General features: G+C 36.1%; 1 protein-coding gene across 2 annotated transcripts in view; it reads right to left on the reverse strand.

The window, feature by feature from the left end:
- The window catches only part of HOMER1 (homer scaffold protein 1), a 125,328-nt gene that overhangs the window by 19,799 nt on the left and 82,966 nt on the right, over positions 1-22,563 (reverse strand). For both annotated transcript variants that reach the window (XM_068535561.1, XM_068535562.1), the window contains 3 exons: positions 6,330-6,486; positions 2,116-2,226; positions 1,069-1,149 (listed from right to left, as the gene is read on the reverse strand). In XM_068535561.1, the coding sequence (XP_068391662.1) occupies positions 1,069-1,149; positions 2,116-2,226; positions 6,330-6,486 (349 nt within the window). The remainder of the gene's footprint in view (positions 1-1,068; positions 1,150-2,115; positions 2,227-6,329; positions 6,487-22,563) is intronic.

Below are 22,563 nucleotides of genomic sequence, written 5' to 3' on the forward strand. Positions count from 1 at the left end.
GTCCCCTGGGGCACAAAACTACCCCCAGTTGAGAACCACTAATCTACACAAATGGTTAAATATAGGAACACTGTTTAATAGGGCAGACCAAAACAAGCAACTTCATTTTTCCCAGACTGCTGAAAGTCAGTGATGGGAGAGAAAGAAGGAAATATCTCATTTCATATAAAGAAACTGTTTGTTTTATGAAGGGTCTCTGTTACAGAATTTGCGCTCATTTAAATGTAGGTTGGACAAGTTAACTTATCCAAGCCTTAGTTTCCTCATATGACTGTTCTATGGATTAAATGCATAATATAAGTAAATCACAGTATCTGGTACATAGTAAGCACTCAATAAGTGTTGGTCATTCTTATAATAATCTAGGTACTATTTCCAATCCTAGGCTTTCAGGTCCCACTTATCACCCTTTGTCCCAAATTCATCACTTTATACATACATTTATAACTACTCCAAACCCTGAAGTGGTCCTAACCCTTCTTGAGGACATGGGGTATAAGAAAAGTGCCTGAGCTGGCAGCAGGAGATTTTGGTTGTAATTTTGAGAAATTTTCCCCAACCAAGGCTGATTACCACTGACACAGGATATGTATATGTGAATTAGAGTCAGGAAGCGTACTATTTATGCAGAGAAAAGTGAGTAAAATTAGTTAGGGCAAAGAAAGAAAAAGAACACTACCTTGATTTCCATTAGGGCACAACTACTGCTGTAATTCATACATTAGTTCAGAGTGAAAAAAAAAGAGCAGAATTCCAAAACTGAATATAATCCATCTGAGAAATTTTCTTTAAGTTCAGAGTACTTTTTATGTTAAAAAGTAGACATTTCTAAAATAATTTACTAAAGACAATTTATAAAACGACCGTCTATGATGATAAGCTATGTAGATGAAGTTATCAAGTAATATTTGAAAAATCAATGATCAGGCATGAATCAGAAGTCCTGGAAAAGAAAAGTGACCAATAACCTACAAAATGGAGTTGCAGAAAAAAAGTCATTACTAAGTGAAAGAATGATTGATGACTCTCATTTATGCAGAAATGAATAAAAATTTTATTATAGCTCACCTGTAGTTTCTGAGTCAAAGAGTCCCTCTGTTCTTGTAGTTCTCTGGCACTATCAATTTCTTGTTTTAATCTTTCTATTTCCTAGAAAAAGTAGAGCAATGTCTTTAACGATATTTTAACTATATCAAGGAAAGAGAAGGCCTTATTTTTCCCTGAAATTATTGTCCCAGTCCGTAGAAAAAAGATGACTTAAAAAACATTCCTTTTGGGCTTCCCTGGTGGCGCAGTGGTTGAGAATCTGTCTGCCAATGCAGGGGACACGGGTTCGAGCCCTGCTCTGGGAAGATCCCACATGCCACGGAGCAACTAGGCCCGTGAGCCACAATTACTGAGCCTGCGCGTCTGGAGCCTGTGCTCCGCAACAGGAGAGGCCGCGATAATGAGAGGCCCACGCACCACGATGAAGAGTGGCCCCCACTTGCCACAACTAGAGAAAGCTCTCGCACAGAAACGAAAACCCAACACAGCCATAAATAAATAAATAAATAAATAAATAAATAAATAAATAAATAAATAAATAAAAAAACCAAAGTTAAAAAAAAAAATTCCTTTATACTGATTTCAAGGGGTAAATTCATCTTTATGGGTATGTTGTCTAGTACAGCATAATCTTAAGCAACAAATCAGCTTGGTTGCTTTGGTACAGCACTGCTAAGAAACAGCAGTCTGAACATTTTAAGGTTGCTTCAAGCTTTGTTGATATAATTCTTTCCTGGGATATTAAATCTTTTGACTGGAAACTAGAGAAAGGAACAGCTTGTAAAATTCATTTAACTTCTAATGGTTTTCTGTTGATTGTATGAATGCAACTCTCATACAGAAGGCAAGAGGCAGTATCTCAGTCTGACTGCCTCACTGTAGTTCATAACAACAGACACAGGGATGGGAAAAATATGAACAAGCTTAATATCACTCAAGAAAAATTTCATCCTAAAAACACCCCACAACCTGACCTTACTGCATAAAGTACCTTTAAATCTGACATAGACTGTAATGTTTGTACACATATTTTAGTGAGATTACAGACAAGTGAGAAGTAGCAAATACCTCTTCCTTCACTTTCAGCGTCTCTTCCAATTCTTGTATTGTCTGATTTAATTCTGTCTTATGGGTATGCACCGCATTTGCTTGACTACTAACACATTCAAGCTCAGTAACCTAAAATTAAATGAGAACACAGGTTAAATTACACAACAATTTCAAAGGATTTCTTGCTGAAGACATATAAGTCCCTGATAGGTGACTAATGAATTTTGAATCAATATATCAAAATTAATTTTGAGAAATACTGACAGAGTAGAATGAATAGAATTGATTCTTTAAAAAATATCAATTTAGGGGACTTCCCTGGTGGCACAGTGGTTAAGAATCTGCCTGCCAATGCAGGGGACACGGGTTCCACCTCTGGTCCGGGAAGATCCCACATGCCATGGAGCAACTAACCCCTGTGCCACAACTACTGAGCCTGCACTCTAGAGCCCGAGAGCCACAACTACTGAGCCTGCGTGCTGCAACTACTGAAGCCCGTGTGCCTAGAGCCCGTGCTCCGCAACAAGAGAAGCCACCACGATGAGAGGCCCGCACACCACAACGAAGAGTAGCCCCCGCTTGCTGCAACTAGAGGAAGCCTGCACGCAGCAACGAAGACCCAATGCAGACAAAAATAAATAAATAAAATTTAAAAATTAAAAAAAAATATCAATTTGGGACTAAGGAAAAAGACCAAAGGAAATAATTAGACTTGGTCATGAAAAGGTTAGGAAAACTTAAATTAAGTGATTAATGACAGTAGAGAACCCCTGTAACGAAAGTCTTCTTTAAAAATTTCTTCTGAAAACAAATCCAAAATCAGCCATCTGCCCTCCATCTGTAGCCTTCAAATTAAATATGGGTTCTGAAAACTGGCCTTGCAGAAGTGAAAAATTTTTCAAAGACATTTCTAAAATGTAAAGGAATCTGGAAGAAAAGATATGCTTAAAATACAACTTAAATCATTTGATACTAGAATATCTTCACATCAATTTGTTCTTAGAGCAAAAGAGAACAGTTCTCTACTCAGTACAAATTTACTGAGGGTCCAGAGAGCAACGTAACTTCTAATGTTCACTTGCTATTTTTTGAGAGAACAGAGAACGGTATTATCCCTAAAAGTTATACCATCCAAAAACAGTCAAAATAGACAGAAGTCAACATAAACACACACACACCTTATCAAAGCTCTCTACACATGTCAGGATCTCATACGTCTTAATTGACTAAAATATAATAAATTGTAGACTACTAAGGAAACAGCAAATCTCTCTCCCTCACGTTTTCCAAATACTGAATTAAACTCCATATTCTGTCACTCTACCTCTCATATCACTTTCTTGCTTTCTATTCATGCTCTAATAGCCTTGTGCAGACCCTTATCATCCAGGTGTAAACAAAAACAATGACCTGTCAGGGGACCTAATTATATCCTTTGTCTATTTTTATCTCTTCTGCAAACTGCTAATAACCATCTTTCATTGTGTGACTGTCCAATTAAAAGTCTTTCAATGGCTCATCTTTTTCATAGCATCAAATCTAAACTCTCAGGTCCTCCATAAGCTAGCCACAAACTACTTAAACATCTCATTGCTCAAGACACCTAGTTATGCACTTTCAACTAAAAGCAGGCAAATCTCCTTGTCCTAAGAACAAACCATGCTCATATCCTTCTTGTTGACTTAACAAGAATGTCTTCTCTTACCTCCGAAAACCATTCAAAACTAACCAAACCTTCAACTCTCAGCTCAGAATGCACTTCTCCAGAAAGCCATTCCTATCTACTCAAGTGCTCAAGGCTCTGCTGACCTCTGGTCCACAACACTGAACATCTGTTCAAAAATCTTGGGAATTATTTCCCTACTGTTTAATATATATTAGTTTTCTTTGCTTTTTTAATTAGGTAGTATATTCCTCACGAGGAGTTCTAGTTTTGATAATGATGGAGTAGCTTGTACTGGATCACCTTTCCCTCAGATAACAATTGCAAATCATGGGCAAAATGTAAACATCAACTGTTAGAAGGCCCTGGTGAATGACCAAATTGGGCAAAAGACTGAAAGAAAGCATCATACTGGGTGAGATACACATTTACACATCTTTTTGCCTGAAGGCACTGTGCAGTCTGGCTGAGTTGCTTGACTAGAACTCAAGCAAAAACTTGAGATCTTATTTTCTCAAGGAGTCTGAGGAGTTTGGGATGCCTCAGAACAGCTTAAGCAACTAGAAATTCAGGGAACTGTATGAAAAAAAGACCTCTAAAAAGCATATAGAAACCCCTTAAATCTATGGCTGACTTCTGAACTGAACATGTAAAAGTAGGAATCCAAGGAGTTCAGGGGTATGGGAGAAAAGCTAGAAGGCTGACAGAGCTAAGCCGTGGTAGTGCTCACTTTGTGTCTTCTCACAAAGAAGACACTTTGAGGTTAGAGTCCCACCAAATTAGGTCTTAGCAAGCACCTTAAGCTTCCCACTGAAACCCCAGAAGGGTTATGCCTTAGAAATAAAGATTTTCCAGGACTCAAGGATTCACCCTAGAATTAAGAACAAAACGGAAATAAACCAACTAGTAAAGCATAAGTCTATACCTCCCAAACTTCAAAGTACAGTCACCCCTCCATACCCACGGTGGATGTGAAACCTATGGATACGAAGGGACGAATGTACTATTCCATTTTATATAAGGGACTTGAGCACTCGTGGATATTGGTATCCAGGAGGTGGCGGGGGTGGGGGGGTGGACAGTCCTGGAACCAATCCCCCTCAGATACCAAGGGATGACTATACAAGTCACTTAGCTGCTTGCTGAAACAAAACTCAACACTGAATGTTCAGAGAAAGATAACAGAATCTATGGGCTCTATAACATCATCTCATTTACCATATCTAATATACAACCAAAAATGACTAGACATGTGAAGAAATAGGAAAACGCAACCTGTAGTAAAGACAAAATATATATGTATATATATTTATAAATATATATAAAAAATGCTAAAGGAGGTTACTCAGGCTGAAGGGAAATGGTACCTGATGGAAATTCAGACCTACAGGAAGGAAAGAAGAGCACTGGAAATTATAACTATGTGAGTAAATAAAAATACTTTGTTTCTTAAATTCTTTAAAATTCAATTGACTATTTAAAGCAAAAATTCCTCAAGGGCAGGGAATACATAAAAAGGATAGCTCCTCAATGAATGTTTTTTGGATTATGAATCAGTTGTCCTAAGTTAATTTTTTTTATTGTGGTAAAAAGCACAATAAAAAACACAGTAAAAGTTTATCATCTTAACCATTTTTAAATGTACAGTTCAGTAGCGTTAAGTATATTCACATTGTTGTGAAACAGATCTCCAGAGCTTTTCATCTTGCAAAATGGAAACACTATATTCATTAAACAACAACTTCCCTCTTTCCCCCTCATGAGTTGACTTTTATACTTAGGATAGAATGGTGTTTACTCAGGGTTCTTACTCTCCCTCCTGTCTCTACTCAACTTGTATCTTACTTCCCTGGTCATCCTGGCCACTAAGTACACTCCTCAAATTGTGCTCTAAGTCCATTTCCTTTTGTCTATGGGGTTCACTTCTTTGGCAGCTGTTTGAAAAACAGAAACTAGTGGCATCTGCTTCCTATTGGGTGAATGCATATGCTTTGAATAAAAACCTTCTTTATTAAGTAATTGTTTAGTCTTCTGATATTAATGGTATTGTGATGTCTGATTTTTCTTTTACTGCCCCATATTTGTATTGTTACCAACTTTTATAAAGAATTTTCTACCTGTATTTTTCAAATTTACTGTTGTTTCTTTAAGAAACAACAATAAAATAAAATAATAAAAGCATCATTAACTCAGTGGAATTACATGTCTATTCAGTATCTCAATTTTCACAGGAATTGTACAGAGTCTATGTTATTATTCCTATTTTATAGATGAGAATACTGAGCAGAAAGTGGGGAATAACTTACCAAAGGTCAGACAGCTAATAAGTGGCACAACAGGAATTTGAAATCAGGTGTTTGGACTCCAAAAGCTGTATATTCTTCATTCCCATTAAACTGCAGAAAATATTTTTCTTAACCAATAAACATATAATACAAACCATATATATGTTTTGATAACCAATAAAAATCTCCATAAGATGTTCCTGTGCTGAATCTACATGTAAATTTCCTCTGATCAAGAAAATCTGTTAGCCATAAATCCTTACCGATAGCAGCCCTGAACTTACCCGTTTGTGCAGACGTTCTGCTTCCTCTTGATATGCAGCAAGTTGCTGTTTCCATTGTTTCACATTGGCAGTGGACTCCAACAGGGCTGCAGTGAGTTTGGCATTATTTCCTTTGAGGGTAGCCAGTTCAGCCTCCCAATGTTTGCTGATTGCTGAACTAAAATAAAAGAAAATTCTACCCATTACGCTGAATATTGTTACATTGAAGAGAATAGTAGTACTCACTTCTATTATTTGGTTTATAATCCATGAATGTTTCAAAAACAACCCAAAAAGAATAAAAACACAAATATTTCACTGAAATGTTCCTAGTGAATAAAACCTACCAAGTAAAGAAATATAAAAGCTACCAAAGTAGGAGGCTTAATGTGGAAGAGTTCCCTTCTTTATGACAGATACAAGTATCTGCAGAAGAGATTCTACCCATTCTCTTTTGAGGAATAAACATTATATCTTGAAAAATATCTATAAACAAAACCGAACAACGTACTATATTTTTTAAGAGCATCAAAGCCTGAAGTACAATTTCATTCCTTCATATAAAACATATGAGGATGCTTCAATGTCAATAAGGTCTGGAACATGTAATACAGTATTTCTTTTGAAATTGTTGATTTACGTCATCTTATTCAGAATTTTTAATTGCCCCAAATACAAAATTTGCTGCAATAAACTGAATTCAGGTCATATGATAGGCTAGACCTAGAAACTGGTTCTAAAAACTTAACTTCTGATAGAATTCCAGTGTCACTTATAGAACAAAACTAAAGCAATCACCTTTTTCCTCATTTAATGTTCTACTTGATAAGTTACCCAGAGTTAAGTATCTCAACCAAGATAATTTTCTATTACAAAGACAATTCCATTAGGTGGGAAGACCCCTCTCTTGATAATTCCTTCTTAACTTTCCAATGAAGAAAGGATTACCTCATTTGAAAGAAAAAGATGGTTTCTCTTTCTCATTATTGAACAGTTTATTCCTATTAGTGAAATTCTACTAACTTCATCCCATTAACTAGTGATGATAATAGCTTTCTTTAATCAGCATTTTGGGTTTTAAAAAGTCATTTGCATCACAGAGCAAATGTTTTGGTGGATTGATATTTTATAGTAATCTTAATATATATTGTATAAAAGAAAGCATCATTTCAATCATCAAGATTTCTAGAGCTCATCACCAGTAAGAAGACATATCAGCATAACAAGATCATTTCTGTGGCATTCTTCCCAAAAATGCATAGCCATCATTCCAATTTTGAAAAAACATCATATATATTCTACAAAATAACTGATGGGCACAATTCAAAAGTGTCAAGAAAAGGTAAGTTTGAGAAACAGAATGGAGGAGACTAAGAAGAAATAATTAAATGCAATGTGGGATCCTGGATGGGTTCCTAGAACAGAAAAGGGACATTGGTGAAACTTGAGACCTGTAGTTTAGTTAGTAGCATTATATCAATGTTAATTTCCTGATTTTGATAATTATATTATGGTTATGTAAGATGTTAACATGAAGACAAGCTGGATGAGGGTATATGGGGATTCTCTGTACAGTTTTTGCAATTTTTCTGTAAGTCTAAATTAGTTTTAAATGAAAAGTTAAAAAATTTTCTAAAGTTTACAGAAAAAACTTCATCAAACATGAAAGGACAAAATCAAACAATAAGTTAAGCTATTAATTTAATCCATTTCTATCCTTAAAAAGAAAGCTCTTTCCATTTCTTCTTTTGTGGAATGATTTTCCAGGTTCAGATTTTCTGAGTAAACCATGCACCAATTCACCTGCCCTAACTGAATTACAGATTTTTAAACCATCTACCAATCTTTCTGCTACAGATGTTAGTTTTATTTAAATGGACTCTACAATCTGACAACAAAAATCTTACTGAACTAATTTAAACACTTGATACATGCAAATGTCAAACCTCTTAAAAATTAAAGAGCAGAAAAAATGATTTTGAATATTTCTAAAACATATTTGTTGAAAATTTCACAATTATAAAGTAAGATTACTGTCTTTATAAAAGGAAAAAGAACAAAAATGAGAGTGCTTTATTTTTTATTTCTCTAGGTTTTATTTTACAATCTGTATGTAGCAAAGTCCATTAAGAATCTGAGAACTCAGCCTACATCACAATTATTTCAGTCATTATTTGTGTATTGTCCAAATGTTAGCCGCTAGCTGCATGTGGCCATTTACATTTAAATTGCTCAGAATAAAAGTAAAATTTCAGCTTCTCAGTCCCTTTGGGCACATTTCGTATGCTCAACAGCCACACGTGACTAGTGGCTACCATACTGGACAGCAAAGATACAGAACTTTTCATCATCACAGAAAGTTCTGCTGGACAGTACTGTCCTAGATGATCTCTACATTTCCGTTTTTTTCCCCCAATTCTTTGCATTATGGGCTGAATTGTGTCTGCTCACGAATGAATGTGTTAAAATACTAACCCCCAGTACCTCAAGATATGAGTATATTTGGAGACAGGGTCTTAAAAGAGGTAATTAAGTTAAATGGGGTAATTAGGGTGATCCCTGACCCAATATGACTGGTGTCCTTATAAGAAGATGAATTAGAACACAGACATGCACTGAGGAAGGTCATGTGAAGACACTGGAAGAAAGCATCTGCAAGCCAAGGAGAGGTCTCAGGAGAAACAACCCTGTCAACACCTTGATCTCAGACTTCCAGCCTACAGAAAATAAATGTCTATTGTTTAAGCCACCCAGACTGTGGTATATGTTAGGGTAGCCCTAGCAAACAAACTAATACTACATATAACTTAAAAAAACCCCACTATATATCTGTTAATATTGTGATTTATAATAAACATACATTTTGGTCTTTGTCCATTGTTCCTAGTTCAACAGTTCCCCAAACCCTTAGACTTTTCTAAGCAATACAGCAATGGGAGCACCTTTTTTATAATATTTGGTCTTTTGTCCTTAGTTCCTGAAACTGATCCAGAGCCATAAAGGTGAAGTGTGTCTTGTTATTCATAATAAGCCCTGTTCAGCCACAAGTAAGTTTATGTTAATGAGGTGACTTTGGGAAATCCCTAAAGATGGGGGGACTGGCTGCCAAGGGAACCAACCATGAGAACAGAGTTGGAACTTTCAGTCCCAATCCCTGATTTCCAGGGAGGGAAGAGGGGCTGGAGACTGAATCAATGACCAATGGCCAGTGAGTTAATCAATTATGTCTACATAATGGAGCCTCCACAAAAACCCAAAAGGATGAGGTTTGGAGAGCTTCCACGTCAGTGAACCAGAATGCATTCACGTGCCACTGTGCTGGGCCCCAAACGCCACAGTGACAGAAGTTCCAGGGATCCTTGGGTGAGGGAAGAGGCCACCACTGTGGAAAAGCCACAAAGCATAGTCAGGCAAAGGATTAATCTCCAAGATTTACAAGCAGCTCATGCAGCTCAATAACAAAAAAACAAACAACCCAATCCAAAAATAGGCAGAAGACCTAAATAGACATTTCTCCAAAGGAGATATACAGATTGCCAACAGACACATGAAAGAATGCTCAACATCATTAATCATTAGAGAAATGCAAATCAAAACTACAACGAGATATCATCTCACACCGGTCAGAATGGCCATCATCAAAAAAATCTATAAACAATAAATGCTGGAGAGGGTGTGGAGAAAAGGGAACCCTCTTGCACTGTTGGTGGGAATGTAAATTGATACAGCCACTATGGAGAACAGTATGGAGGTTCCTTAAAAAACTACAAATAGAACTACCATACGACCCAGCAATCCCACTACTGGGCATATACCCTGAGAAAACCATAATTCAAAAAGAGTCATGTACCAAAATGTTCACTGCAGCTCTATTTACAATAGCCAGGACATGGAAGCAACCTAAGTGTCCATCGTCGGATGAATGGATAAAGAAGATGTGGCACATATATACAATGGAATATGACTCAGCCATAAAGAGAAATGAAATGGAGGTATTTGTAGTGAGGTGGATGGAGTTAGAGTCTGTCATACAGAGTGAAGTAAGTCAGAAAGAGAAAAACAAATACAGTATGCTAACACATATATATGGAATCTAAGGGGAAAAAAAAAGGTCATGAAGAACCTAGTGGCAAGACGGGAATAGAGACACAGACCTACTAGAGAACGGACTTGAGGATATGGGGAGGGGGAGGGGTGAGATGTGACAGGGTGAGAGAGTGGCATGGACATATATACACTACTAAATGTAAAATAGATAGCTAGTGGGAAGCAGCCGCATAGCACAGGGAGATCAGCTCGGTGCTTTGTGACCACCTAGAGGGGTGGGATAGGGAGAGTGGGAGGGAGGGAGATACAAGAGGGAAGAGATATGGGAACGTATGTATATGTATAACTGATTCACTTTGTTATAAAGCAGAAACTAACACACCATTGTAAAGCAATTATACTCCAATAAAGATGTTTAAAAAAAAAAAAAAAAAAGCATAGTCAGGATTCTTTTCCTCTATGGAAACAAAGCCTTAAATCACTGGGAGAAGGGGAGAAAATCTTGTTACCACCACCCTCCCAGACACAGATGAAGACCCGTGATGGCTAGGGGAAAAGTAGGGAATAAAACTCTATAACCCTGTGAAAAGAACAAAAAACAGTCCTAGACTACTAGAGGTCCTAGACCATTAGAGGTCTCCAACCTTGGGGGATGGGGCAGGAAACTCCTGTACAAGACTGTTCGATTTACAAGGTTGAATTTGTCTGCTACTTGGAGGGGTACAGGATCTCTAAGAGAACCCCACCCTGATACCCCAGGACACAGGGCCTGCCCAAGAGTGAGGCTGGACAAGGACAATAGAGAAACCTACCCTATCCCCTACCACCAAGCTGATAGCAGCCTTCTACTGGGGGAAGGTCAAGAGACAGACCCCCTCTGAGGCAAAGGTACATAGAAAAGACCAAAAGCTGAGGGTGGAGCAGAAACAGTAAGAAAACCTTCTAGCAAGCCAAACCCAACTCTAAGCACATGGTGATGCTAGACATGTTTAAAGCCTGTGATGTACTCATGGTAACCATAGCAACAACAAATTCCAAATCCAGGTCAACTCCTGAATAAACCAGCTTAACCTTCACACTAACAACCTAGCAGAAGAGTCAGACCCATCTCCAGGAGTAAATACTATTTATCTTTATTGAATGCCTTACTTTTGGCATTCAATAAAAAATTATAAGACATACCAAAAAGCAAGGGAAAAAACCTACTGCCAAGAGAGAAAGCAGTCAACAGAGTCACACCCATAGATGACCACAATGTAGTATTTATCAAACAAGGAATGTAAAATAGCTATGCTAAAGGTTTTAATGGAAAAGGAGGACACCCTGTATCATCAGATGTTGAATTTCAACAGAGATGGAAACTATAAGAGTCAAATGGAGATGCTAGAAGTAAAGAACATGATAATAGAGATGAAGAATTCTTTTGACAAGCTCATCAGTAAACGTGACATGGCTGCATAAAAGTCAGTGAACTTGAAACCAAATAGAAATTAGCCAAACTGAAACACAAATAGAAAAAAGAATGAAAAAAGAAACAAGGTATTCAAGATGTGGGGCAATATCAAACTGTTCAACAAATGTGTAGCTGGAATCCCAAAAGGAGAAGAGAGAAGAAGGCAGAAGAAATATTTTGAAGAGAATCTGGCTAAGAATTTTCAAAAAATAATAAAAGATATTAAACCTCAGATCCAAAAAACTCAAAAACACATTACATATAGAGGAACAAAAGTAACAATTACAGTAGGTTTCTGATCACAAACTAAGTAATTCAAAAGACAATGGAGTGACAGTCATGAAAGAAAACAATTCTCAGCTCAGAATTCTACACGCAACAAAAATACCTCTCTAAATGAAAGTGAAATAAAGAGTTTTTCAGACAAACAATAGATGAGAGAATTCATTAACAGCAGACATACACTATAAGAAATATTAAAGAAAGTTCTTCAGGTGAAAGACTATGATACAAGAGCAAAACCTGGATCTCCAAGGGAGACAGAAAAGACAGGAAAATATCTGAAAATGATTAAAATGAAGATAGTTATAAAGGGTCTAAGACAATCCAAAGGAGAAAGAATAGTCTTTTTAAACAAATGGTGCTGAAACAACTGGATAACCACATACAAAAGGAAAAACAAAGAATCTTGACTCATATCTCATATTCAATACAAAAATTAACTCAAAATATAAACTATAAACTTCTAGAAGAAACCATAGGAGAAAATCTTTGTCTCCCTCAGTTAGGCAAAGGTTTCTTAGATACAACACCAAAAGGATGATCCATTTTAAAAAACTGAGAAAAGGGATTTTATAAAAATTGAAACATTCTCTTTGAAAGACACTATTTAAAAATGAAAAGAGATTCTGGAATGCAAGAGTGGATCAACAAAGCAAAAATCAATATAGTATACCACATTAACAGAATAAAGGGGAAAAAAACCATGTGATCATCTCAATTGATGTAAAAAAGGCACTTGACAAATTTCAACATCCTTTTGTGATTTTTCAAAACACTCAGTAAACTAGGAATAGAAAGAAACTACCTAACATAATAAAGGCCATGTAAGAAAAGCACATAGCTAATAACAGACTCAAAGGTGAAAGACTGAAGCCTTTTCCTTTAAGACCAGAAACAAGAGAAGGATGACTATTTCACCACTTTAAATTCAATATGATACAGGAAGTCCCAGCCAGAGGAATTAGGCAAGAAAAATAAATAAAAGGCATTTAAATTGGAAATGAAGAAGTGAAATTATCTCTGTTGCAGATGACATGATCTTACATGTGGATAACCCTAAAGATTCCACAAAAAAGCTGTTAGAACTAACAAATGAGTTCAGCAAAGTTTCAGGATACAAAAATCAGCACACAAAAACTAGTTGTGATTCTATATACACTGAACAATCTGCAAAGGAAATTAAGAAAACAATTCTGTTCACAACAGTATTAAACAGAATAAACTACTTAGGAATAAACTTAACCAAGAAGGTGAAAGACTTGTACAATGAAAACTATAAAATGTTGCTGAATGAAATTAAAGAAGACACAAATAAACAGAAAGACATACCATGTAGAGGGACTGGAAGATTTAACATTGTGAAGATGTCAATACAACCCAAAGTGATCTACAAATTCAATGTAATCCCTATCAAAATCCCAACAGTGCTTTTTGGAGAAATAGAAAAATCCATCCTAAAATTCATATGGCACCTCAAGAAACTCTGAACAGATAAAACAATCTTGAAAAAGAAGAACAAAGTTAGAGGTCTCACATTTCCCGATTTCAAATATATTACAAAGCTACGGTAATCAAAATAATGTGGTATTGACATAAAGGCAGACATATAGACCAAAGGAACAGAGAGTCCAGAAATAAACCCTCACATATGTGATCAAATGATTTTCACATACATGGTTGCCATGGCCATTCAATGAGGAAACGAGAGTTTTTTCAACAAATGGTGCTGGGAAAACTGGATATCCACATGCAAAAGAATGAACTTAGTTCTGTGTCTCACACCGTATGCAAAAATTAACTAAAAATGGATCAAGCATAAGAGCAAAAACTATAAAACCCTTAAGAAGAAAACATATGTGAAAAGCTTCATGACATTGGACTTACGATGATTTCTTGGATATATCACAGAAAGCACAGGTAATGAAAGAAAAAAATAGATACAGCTGGAGTATGGCAAAATTTAAAACTTCTGTGCATCAAAGGATACAATCAAGAGAGTTAAAAGGCAACCCACAAATTGGAAAAGATATTTGCAAATCATATATCCAGAATATATGAAGAATTCCTACAACTCAACAACAACAAAAAACAAGCAGCCTGATCAAAACATGGGCAAAGGACTAAAATAAATTTTCTCCAAAGGAGATACACAAGTGGCCAGTAAGCAATTGAAAAGATGCTCAACATCGCTAATCATTAGGGAAATGCAAATTAAATTCAAAATGAAATACTACCTCACACCCATTTGGATGGCTACTGCCAAAAAAACAGAAAATAATAAGTGTTGGTGAGAATATGAAGAAATTGGAACCCTTGTGCACTGTTGGTGGGAATGGGGCAGCTGCTGTGGAAAATGGTATGGCAGTCCCTCAAAAAATTGAGAATAGAATAACCATATGATCCAGTAATTCCACTTCTTGGTAAATATCTAAAATATATTTGCATAACAATGTTCATAGCAGTATCATTCAAGATAGTTAAAAGGTAGAAGCAACCCAAGAATCCACTGATGCATGGATAAACAAAATGTGGTACATACATCATACATACAGTGGAGTATTACTGAGCCTTAAAATGGAAGGAAATTGGGACTTCCCTGGGGGCACAGTGGTTACGAATCCGCCTGCCAATGCAGGGGACACGGGTTTGAGCCCTGGCCCAGGAAGATCCCACATGTTGCAGAGCAACTAAGCCCGGGCACCACAGCTACTGAGCCTGCGTGCTGCAACTACTGAAGCCCACGTGCCTAGAGCCCGCACTTTGCAACAAGAGAAGCCACTGCAATGAGAAGCCCGCACACCGCAATGAAGAGTAGCTCTCGCTTGCCGCAACTAGAGAAAGCCTGTGCGCGGCAATGAAGACCCAACACAGCCAAATCAAACAAACAAACAAAAACTTTAAAAAAAAAAAAAAGAAAAAGGAAGGAAATTCTTATACATACTACAACATGGACAAACCTGGAGGACATTATGCTAAGAGAAATAAATTAGTCACAAAAAGACAAACACTATATGATTCCACTTATATAAGTTAGCTAGAGAAGTCAGATTCGTAGAGACAAAAAGTAGCAGGGTAGTTTCCAGGTGCTAGGGGGAAGAGAAGAATGGAGAATTTTTGTTTAAAGGGTATATAATGTGTCAGTTTTGCAAGATAAAAGAGTTCTATAGATTGGTTCCACAACAACGTGAATATACTTAAAAATATTGAACTGTACACTTAAAAATGGTTAAGATGATAAATTTTATGTTATATATATTTTGCCCCAGTTTTTTTAAAAAGGAAAAAAAAGGCTACATACTGTATGATTCCATTCTTTCTTTAATGTTATGATTCCATTTATATGACATTAGAGAAAAGGCAAAACTATAGCGACAGAAAACAGATCACTAGTTGCTAGGAGCTGGGGGTAATGGGGAGAGGCTGACTACAAAAGAGCAGGAGATAATTTTGCGGGGTGACTGAACCCTTCTTTACCTTGATTGTGTTGATGTGTACACAACTGTACAAATTTGTCAAACAAAAGGTGAATTTTACTATACATAAATTATACTTCAAATAAAAATATCACACAACTAAAAGAAGAAAAAGTCTATCGAAGCACTCCTAGATACTCTTTCTATAACTTGTAGGATTACAAATCATAGGAGCTCTGGAAAGTCAGGTCTTCTTCAAATGGGTAGAATGGTCTCTAAGCTGCTCCACTCATGTCTGTATTTGTTGGCATAGGAAGAGACTGGGTGGGCAGGAAACAGAACAGCTGTGACACATAATAAGAGAGTTGAAAATTAAAAGGAAGGAGATGAGGGCAACTGGAGATGGTGATAAGAAGTAGATAGGAGAAATAGGATTAGAGAGGCAGAGATAAACGCAGAGGAAAGGAATGGGACATAGACAAGGTATAATTAAAATTGATTTGGGCAGGAAAAAATTAAAACAATGCCTCTGGAACAGGAAAGAAAAAGATGAACAAAGTTTTGATGTACTATATCTTGTTTACTTCATATGCCTGAACATGTTTTGAACCTCTAATGTATTAAGTAGTGATGTCTGGCCACAGATACGCTGATCAATGGATTCCCATTAACCTTCTTCTTGTTTCCTCTGCAGAGCCCAAAGTACTGCTGATTGCACTAAAAAACAAATGTTGAAAAAACTGTCATATCAAATACTTTTACGCATGTTGCACAAGAGTACAGTAAACCATAACAATTTGAGACTTAATAGTGCCGAAATGCATACTATTGCAGAGCAGTTCAATGCTAAGTTTTTGTTTCTGCATTTTTTTATACTTGGTTCCAAGGTAAATAAATATGTGTTGTTAAGGCTATTTTGCCATATCAACCAAAATTTCATCTTTGTTGGTAAATCTGAATCTTTCAGAACATTCTTGCTTCCTGTACTTTATGAGCTGCTCCTCTAATAATCTGTCTTTCTAGAGCACAACTTAGGAAATAAAATGTTTTTGATTTTGGTCAATCTGCCCTGTTTTCTCTCTACAGCTTCTTTATATATTCCTTTCACCATCCAGTATATTAGAATACCTTCCACAATTTCGGTTTATAATGAATTCTAGAGTGTCCTGAAGGAAGTTCCACACGTGAGCTATCTCAGACATGTTCAGCCCTTACATATAATGTTAAATACTTGGCACACTTTCGCAAGTTTGCAAAAACAATGTTCCTTGCTTTAGTCTACAACTCTAAGGTATCACGTTCCTGATTTTTAGCGGTAATGAATACCTTGGGATTAATTCTGATACCAACATTTTAAGTTAGCATTTTACATTTCAGAACACTTGTTTTTTTAAAAAAATACTGGGGTTCTCTGGCTACTTATTTGATCTGTTTTTACAGGTACAGTTTTGATAGTTTCACATTAACTGTTTGCAAAGAAATTGCTTAGCTGGAGACACCGGTGAGTCAGAAGATATACTGAAATACAACTATGATCTCATGTCTGAATGCTGGAGTAAAGGGCAAAATAATTCTTTATTCTCGTGACTGTTTGGTAGAGTTTCCCTTCAAAAAGGACCAGCTGATTTCCTGTTGGCTTGAGATCTAGAAGTCAGATGAAGGAGTTCAAAACACTCCAAAAACATCATTTGCAAGGTTCCTTAAACTGGAATTTTACTGTTTTCCTTCATCTAACATCAGAGTTCTGCAAGAAAGTAGTAAACTTCATTAAATCAGTTACATAAAATCTAGAAGAAAAAGTACTTCAAAAGTACTATCTAACAAATAGACTGTCTAACAAAATAAGAATCTTATGCACAAACAATGCACTTATTTAACCTGTGGAGTGAATCCTCTATGTGAATGGTCAGTTATAGCATTGAAGAAAGATGCCTCTCTCCCATGCCTCCAGGGCCCAGGATCCACCATCAGAGTCTCTGGAATGGTAGCCCCTTGTATTGATATATATTTCCTAATAAGCATGTTAATTATGTAGAACTGTGAAAAATATCCAGATAAGCTTTTAAAAGAGGATTTAAGATTAGGTTGCAATAGGCTTACTTCTTGACATTAATCTTGGTAGTGAGGTCACTCCCTAACTATGAAAGGAAGAGGGCTGACGTGAGCACACCACCATACTGCCTTGTCTCAGGACCTGCCTGTTGGTTTCTCTCCTCACTCCCTCTCCACACCTGTGGATGCAGCTGCAGCCACCATGGCCTTCAACCTATTTGTGTGCCACTTCTGGGCTAGGTGCTCTCATGCCAGCCTACTGGCCCCAAGCTAGTGCCACTGAGAAACTAAGGCCTTCTTCAACAGTTTGGATCGAAATTTGTTTTTCTTAATACAATGTAAGTTATCCTTTTAGAGCAAAGAAATACCTCTTAAATGAAAACAGTAATTTTGCATTGTGTATAAACAGTATTTAAAGAACCTAGTATACTAAGAATTTTTCTACTAGATATGGCTGAAAGCCCCAATTTGCCTAAATGCTTAACAAGCTGCCTCTCAAAGCTGATTGGAATTTTGGCAACTTCCTTCCTTATCTTTATGCTTATCCTTGGGGCCTTTTTATCAGATGTTCCCTTTGCTCTGTTCCTTACCCTCCTGTTGGCACCTGCTTCTAAAAGCTGCCTCCTCTGACCATTGCTTTCAATGTTTGCCTTGATAATCTCCCAAATTTTACTTTCGAGCTCAGATTCCTTCCCTGCCTCACAATCCATTATCTTTGCACAGAGCCTGGTGTGTCTGGATTAACATACAATATAGAAAGTGATCGCTACTGGTAAACAGATGAAGATATGTTTGCCAATAAAGTTTTAAAGACAGCCCTGTCGTGAATTGGAAATCACATGGTTATAATTGGGAAACACAGTTTTCAGAAGTGAAATGGAATTTAAGTATTAAAGCTTTTAATAAACAGTGGTTTGGAAGAAAATCTCAGAGATAAGAGTAAAGTAGTTTTTAAAGAAACACTGTATCACTAATATTATTGACAGCCCCAAAAGATGATACTGGGTTGTAAAACTGGACATAAATTATAGAATCAGAAAGTGTATTGAAGAGTTGGACTCTGAATATGATGAAATTATAGGAACATCTTAAACCATTTATTTGACATGTGTTACGTATGTACAAAAGTGTTATATAGATATATTAATATCTATGTTTAAATATACCTGAAAGAGCTGTTATAGTCAGTTTAATTGACAATGTTTTTTCTTGGTAGTATATAAATAATAGTGTGTCTTATCAAAGGCATCTGGAATCAGATAAACTACAGAATTTTCCTTAGTTCTGGTAAAGAAACTGAAATACCACTGACTTTTCTGAGGAAGTTATGAAACTAATCTGAAGCAAATTACTTCCAAATGTATAATGCATGTCTGTATCAGTCTATAAATAGAAATTTCTAAGTTGCGAAGAATTCTGTTAAAAGTACACATTAAGCAAGAACCAACTGTGAAACAGTGATTAAAAGTATAGGCTCAGATACACTGAAAACTAATACAATGTTATATGTCAATTATATCTCAATTTAAAAAAGGCACAGGCTCAGGACTCTGTTGTTGACATGGTTCAAATCATGGCTCTAGCCATTTGCTAGTTACAGGACTTTGGGCATGTTATCTAACCTCACTGGGTCTCAGCTTCCTCATCTGTAAAATTAGGATTAATACTAACTCTCCTCATTAATTTTGAGGAATAAACAGCCCAAATAAAAGTACCCTTGAAGAAAGCACCTAACCATCATATGTTAGTGCCTTTTGTACATGTACAGGCAATAAAGAATCCTGAAAGAATCTTCAGTAAGCTATAAAGCTAAAAAAGATTTAACATTAAATATTTTAAGGGAGATATTTTTGATTAGTGATGTAAATAACTTAAGTAGATACAATTCAAGTGAAACCACATCAGGTGTGCACTCCATGATTTCTGCTGTCACCCTTAGGTAAAATAGATGTATTATTTATAAGTTTAAACCTTTGGTGTAGACCTCAGAATAAATTTATCAAGCTAATGAAGGAGTGAGAAAATAAGTTAACAAAAATGATTCTCATAAAGTGGTAAGGTTGCTTTCTGATTGTGAGGGGTGACAAGAGAAGGTGAAATCTGAATTTGAACTATGCTATGTTTACCTCATAAAAACATCATGCACTTCAATGCAGAGTTTCCCATTTGACTTTAGAGGACACAAAAAGTCTAGCCCTAGGCCTGTTTTTATTCACTAAAATGGAGGGACCCATAAACCCACTAAAAAGAGGCCCTTAGAAATCCCCTACCACCCATAACTGTGCTCCTAGCAGTAATGGAAGCATATCTATGTGCTAGAGTAGCTTTCACTGGAGATGGCTTCATACTATAGTATCTGCTAACATCTGCACACGGCCTGCCTGGCACAGTAACGTCTGTGGTCTCTGCCATGTGCCTTAAAGTACCTGTGGTCAAGGAATGGAGATAACAAGGTGAAGGGACCAGGGAGGTCCCAATTTCATTTTCCCTTTTTACTCTCACTGCAACTCCTTACCTCTTCGACCTCTAAAACCTTTAAAGAGATTCCCTTTGAAAATGTAAAGCAGCCTATTCTCTTTAAAGTAAAGTAGGTGTGGATACCAACTTCTTGCTCAAAGATATTTATTTGTGAAAGGCTCAAACTACTTTATAGGTGTTTAAAATATTTTAATGTAAATCATACTTTCCCTACCATCAGTGAATTTGGAGGGTTGGATGCTGGATGTAAGGGAAGGGAGAAAAAGCTATTTAGGCCTACTGCTAGTTCATAAATGAGAAAAGAAAAGAATTTACTCAAGGTGATACTGTGAATTGTGCATCTACTGCCTTCAGGCAAGTCAATAATTGTGTTGGTTTCCCTCTTATAAAAACTGATCAGTGACTAAAAACTTTCTTTGGAAACTTATTCAGAGAACGATGTTAGATTATCCTATTGGGGAGATGTCTTCAGGGAAACAACGTTACATACTAAGAATTATGTTCCTCTTATCTCTTATGAATATACATCTATCTTTTACAAAGAGTGAGATCAATTAATATTGAGGCTGTTCTTTTATTTACAGGGTAATAGCATTATAATCATCATACTTTATTCAAGACAGAAATGAATATTTTTATCTATCCATAATTTGATTGAGTTTTAGAGGCTAAGATGCCTCTGTTTCCTTGCAAAGTAGGTCACTTAAAGAAAATCCATGCTAAAAATTGTTCAGCAATAATTGTTCAGCAACAATATTTAGTATTGTTGGGGAAAAACAAAATATATAAAATAGAAATCTCGCCCAGTACTAGCAGAATGGAAAAGATGCTATTAACAGAGATTTTGCAAAAGCTAAAATTGAGTAGAAATATATGGATAATTTTACAGTAAAATCTGTTTTCCAATTTCTTGTCATGAAAACTTTTCATTTTTTTAGAAATCAATTGTAATAAATAATTTAATTGACCATTAGTTAATACTCAGAATCAGAGAACTTTTGCATTTCAGTTTAAATTTGTTTTTAAAGGTAAGGCCAGAGTCAAAAGACATAACTTCAAATTACTTAAAAGTTTGAGTTGTAGAATGAACAAAATTTTACTTACAACTATTATGGTTTTTTAGTTGAGGCAGATCATCATTACTAACTTCAATTATTTAATGTATATGTGAGCTATGTAAATAATATGCAAAAGTAAAGGCCCTGACCAGAAGTATTATGCAAACGAACTTTAAAAAGGGGGAGATGATAAGTGAATACACCTCAGAATTAATAATAGCTTAGTCTAACTACTGATTGGTTGGCTATTATCAAGACAGGCTTTTTTGGTTTTCCCTCTAAAGCCTGCCTACTCAGCCTGGATGGAAGCCAAAGTAACTCCAAGAACCAACTTTATTGGCCAAGTTGATGAAGACTGGTTGTACTCCAACTGCAGATTAGTTCTGCAAGAGTCACCACTTTAGCAATAGAAAGATGATACAACTAAAATCACTGTCAGCAGGATATGTGCTTTGTGTTGTTTTTCTAGTAACAGTGACAGATTTGAACATAACCATCCCACAAATTTAAGTTTCCCTTTTGCTCTAACACCTCTTCCGTAATCTGTGACTTGGAAAGAGTTTTTGTTTGTGTGAAGCTATCACATATGATATCAAGATCAGTGACGTGGGCTTCATTTATACCAAGCTTAAGTAACTGAATTAACTAACTCAGACTATTGAATCCAAATGCTGTAATGGATGGGGACTTTCTGCCTTCTATATAGCAGCAACAGACCTAAAACTTGAATAAAGACTCTTGCCTTAAGGTTTTTCCAACTAAACCATAAAGCCTTTCTTCACATGTGCTCCTCTGCTCTATTATTTATCACAATAGGCTATACGCAATCATATGTAAGGGTGTTGAGAATGCCATGCAGGTGACTACTTTTCAACTAGCTTAGAATGTGGATTAATAAAAATAATTATCAGATTATACTATTTAAACAGATTAAGTTTGGATTAAGCAGATTAAACAGATTCAAGTTATTGCTCCAAAGGTCTTCGACATCATAGCAAAATTTGCAAAACGTATTTTGAAATGAAGAACGGTTACATGTATGGATTGACTAATAAAGCAGGGTCTCTATACTTCTTTTTGAGGATATGAAAACAATAGACATCCATATCACTAAATAACTCAAAATCAAAAGACTTTATATTATAGAGATGGATGACTTGTTTTACTTACATTTACATGTAAAAGTAAATAATTTTATAAAACATATAAATGTGAATATCTGCATAATTACTTTAAGGGCCTTCTATTACCATTTGCTTGCTGTTTTCTACAAATGAATGCAGATTCTACTAAATCTAGGCTCTTAGCACTAAAATATGCTTTGAGGTTTCCTTGGTTTATTAACAGCCTTTGGAAAATAACCCCAAATAACTACATATCCCAGGCTTCACAGGAGCTTTTATCATATATATTAGTTTGCCCATATTAGTGAAGTCCTTATGTAAATATTTTATGAGCTTGCAATGACTGAT

Source organism: Eschrichtius robustus, chromosome 2 (assembly GCF_028021215.1).
Source record: "Eschrichtius robustus isolate mEscRob2 chromosome 2, mEscRob2.pri, whole genome shotgun sequence".
Lineage (NCBI taxonomy): Eukaryota > Metazoa > Chordata > Mammalia > Artiodactyla > Eschrichtiidae > Eschrichtius > Eschrichtius robustus.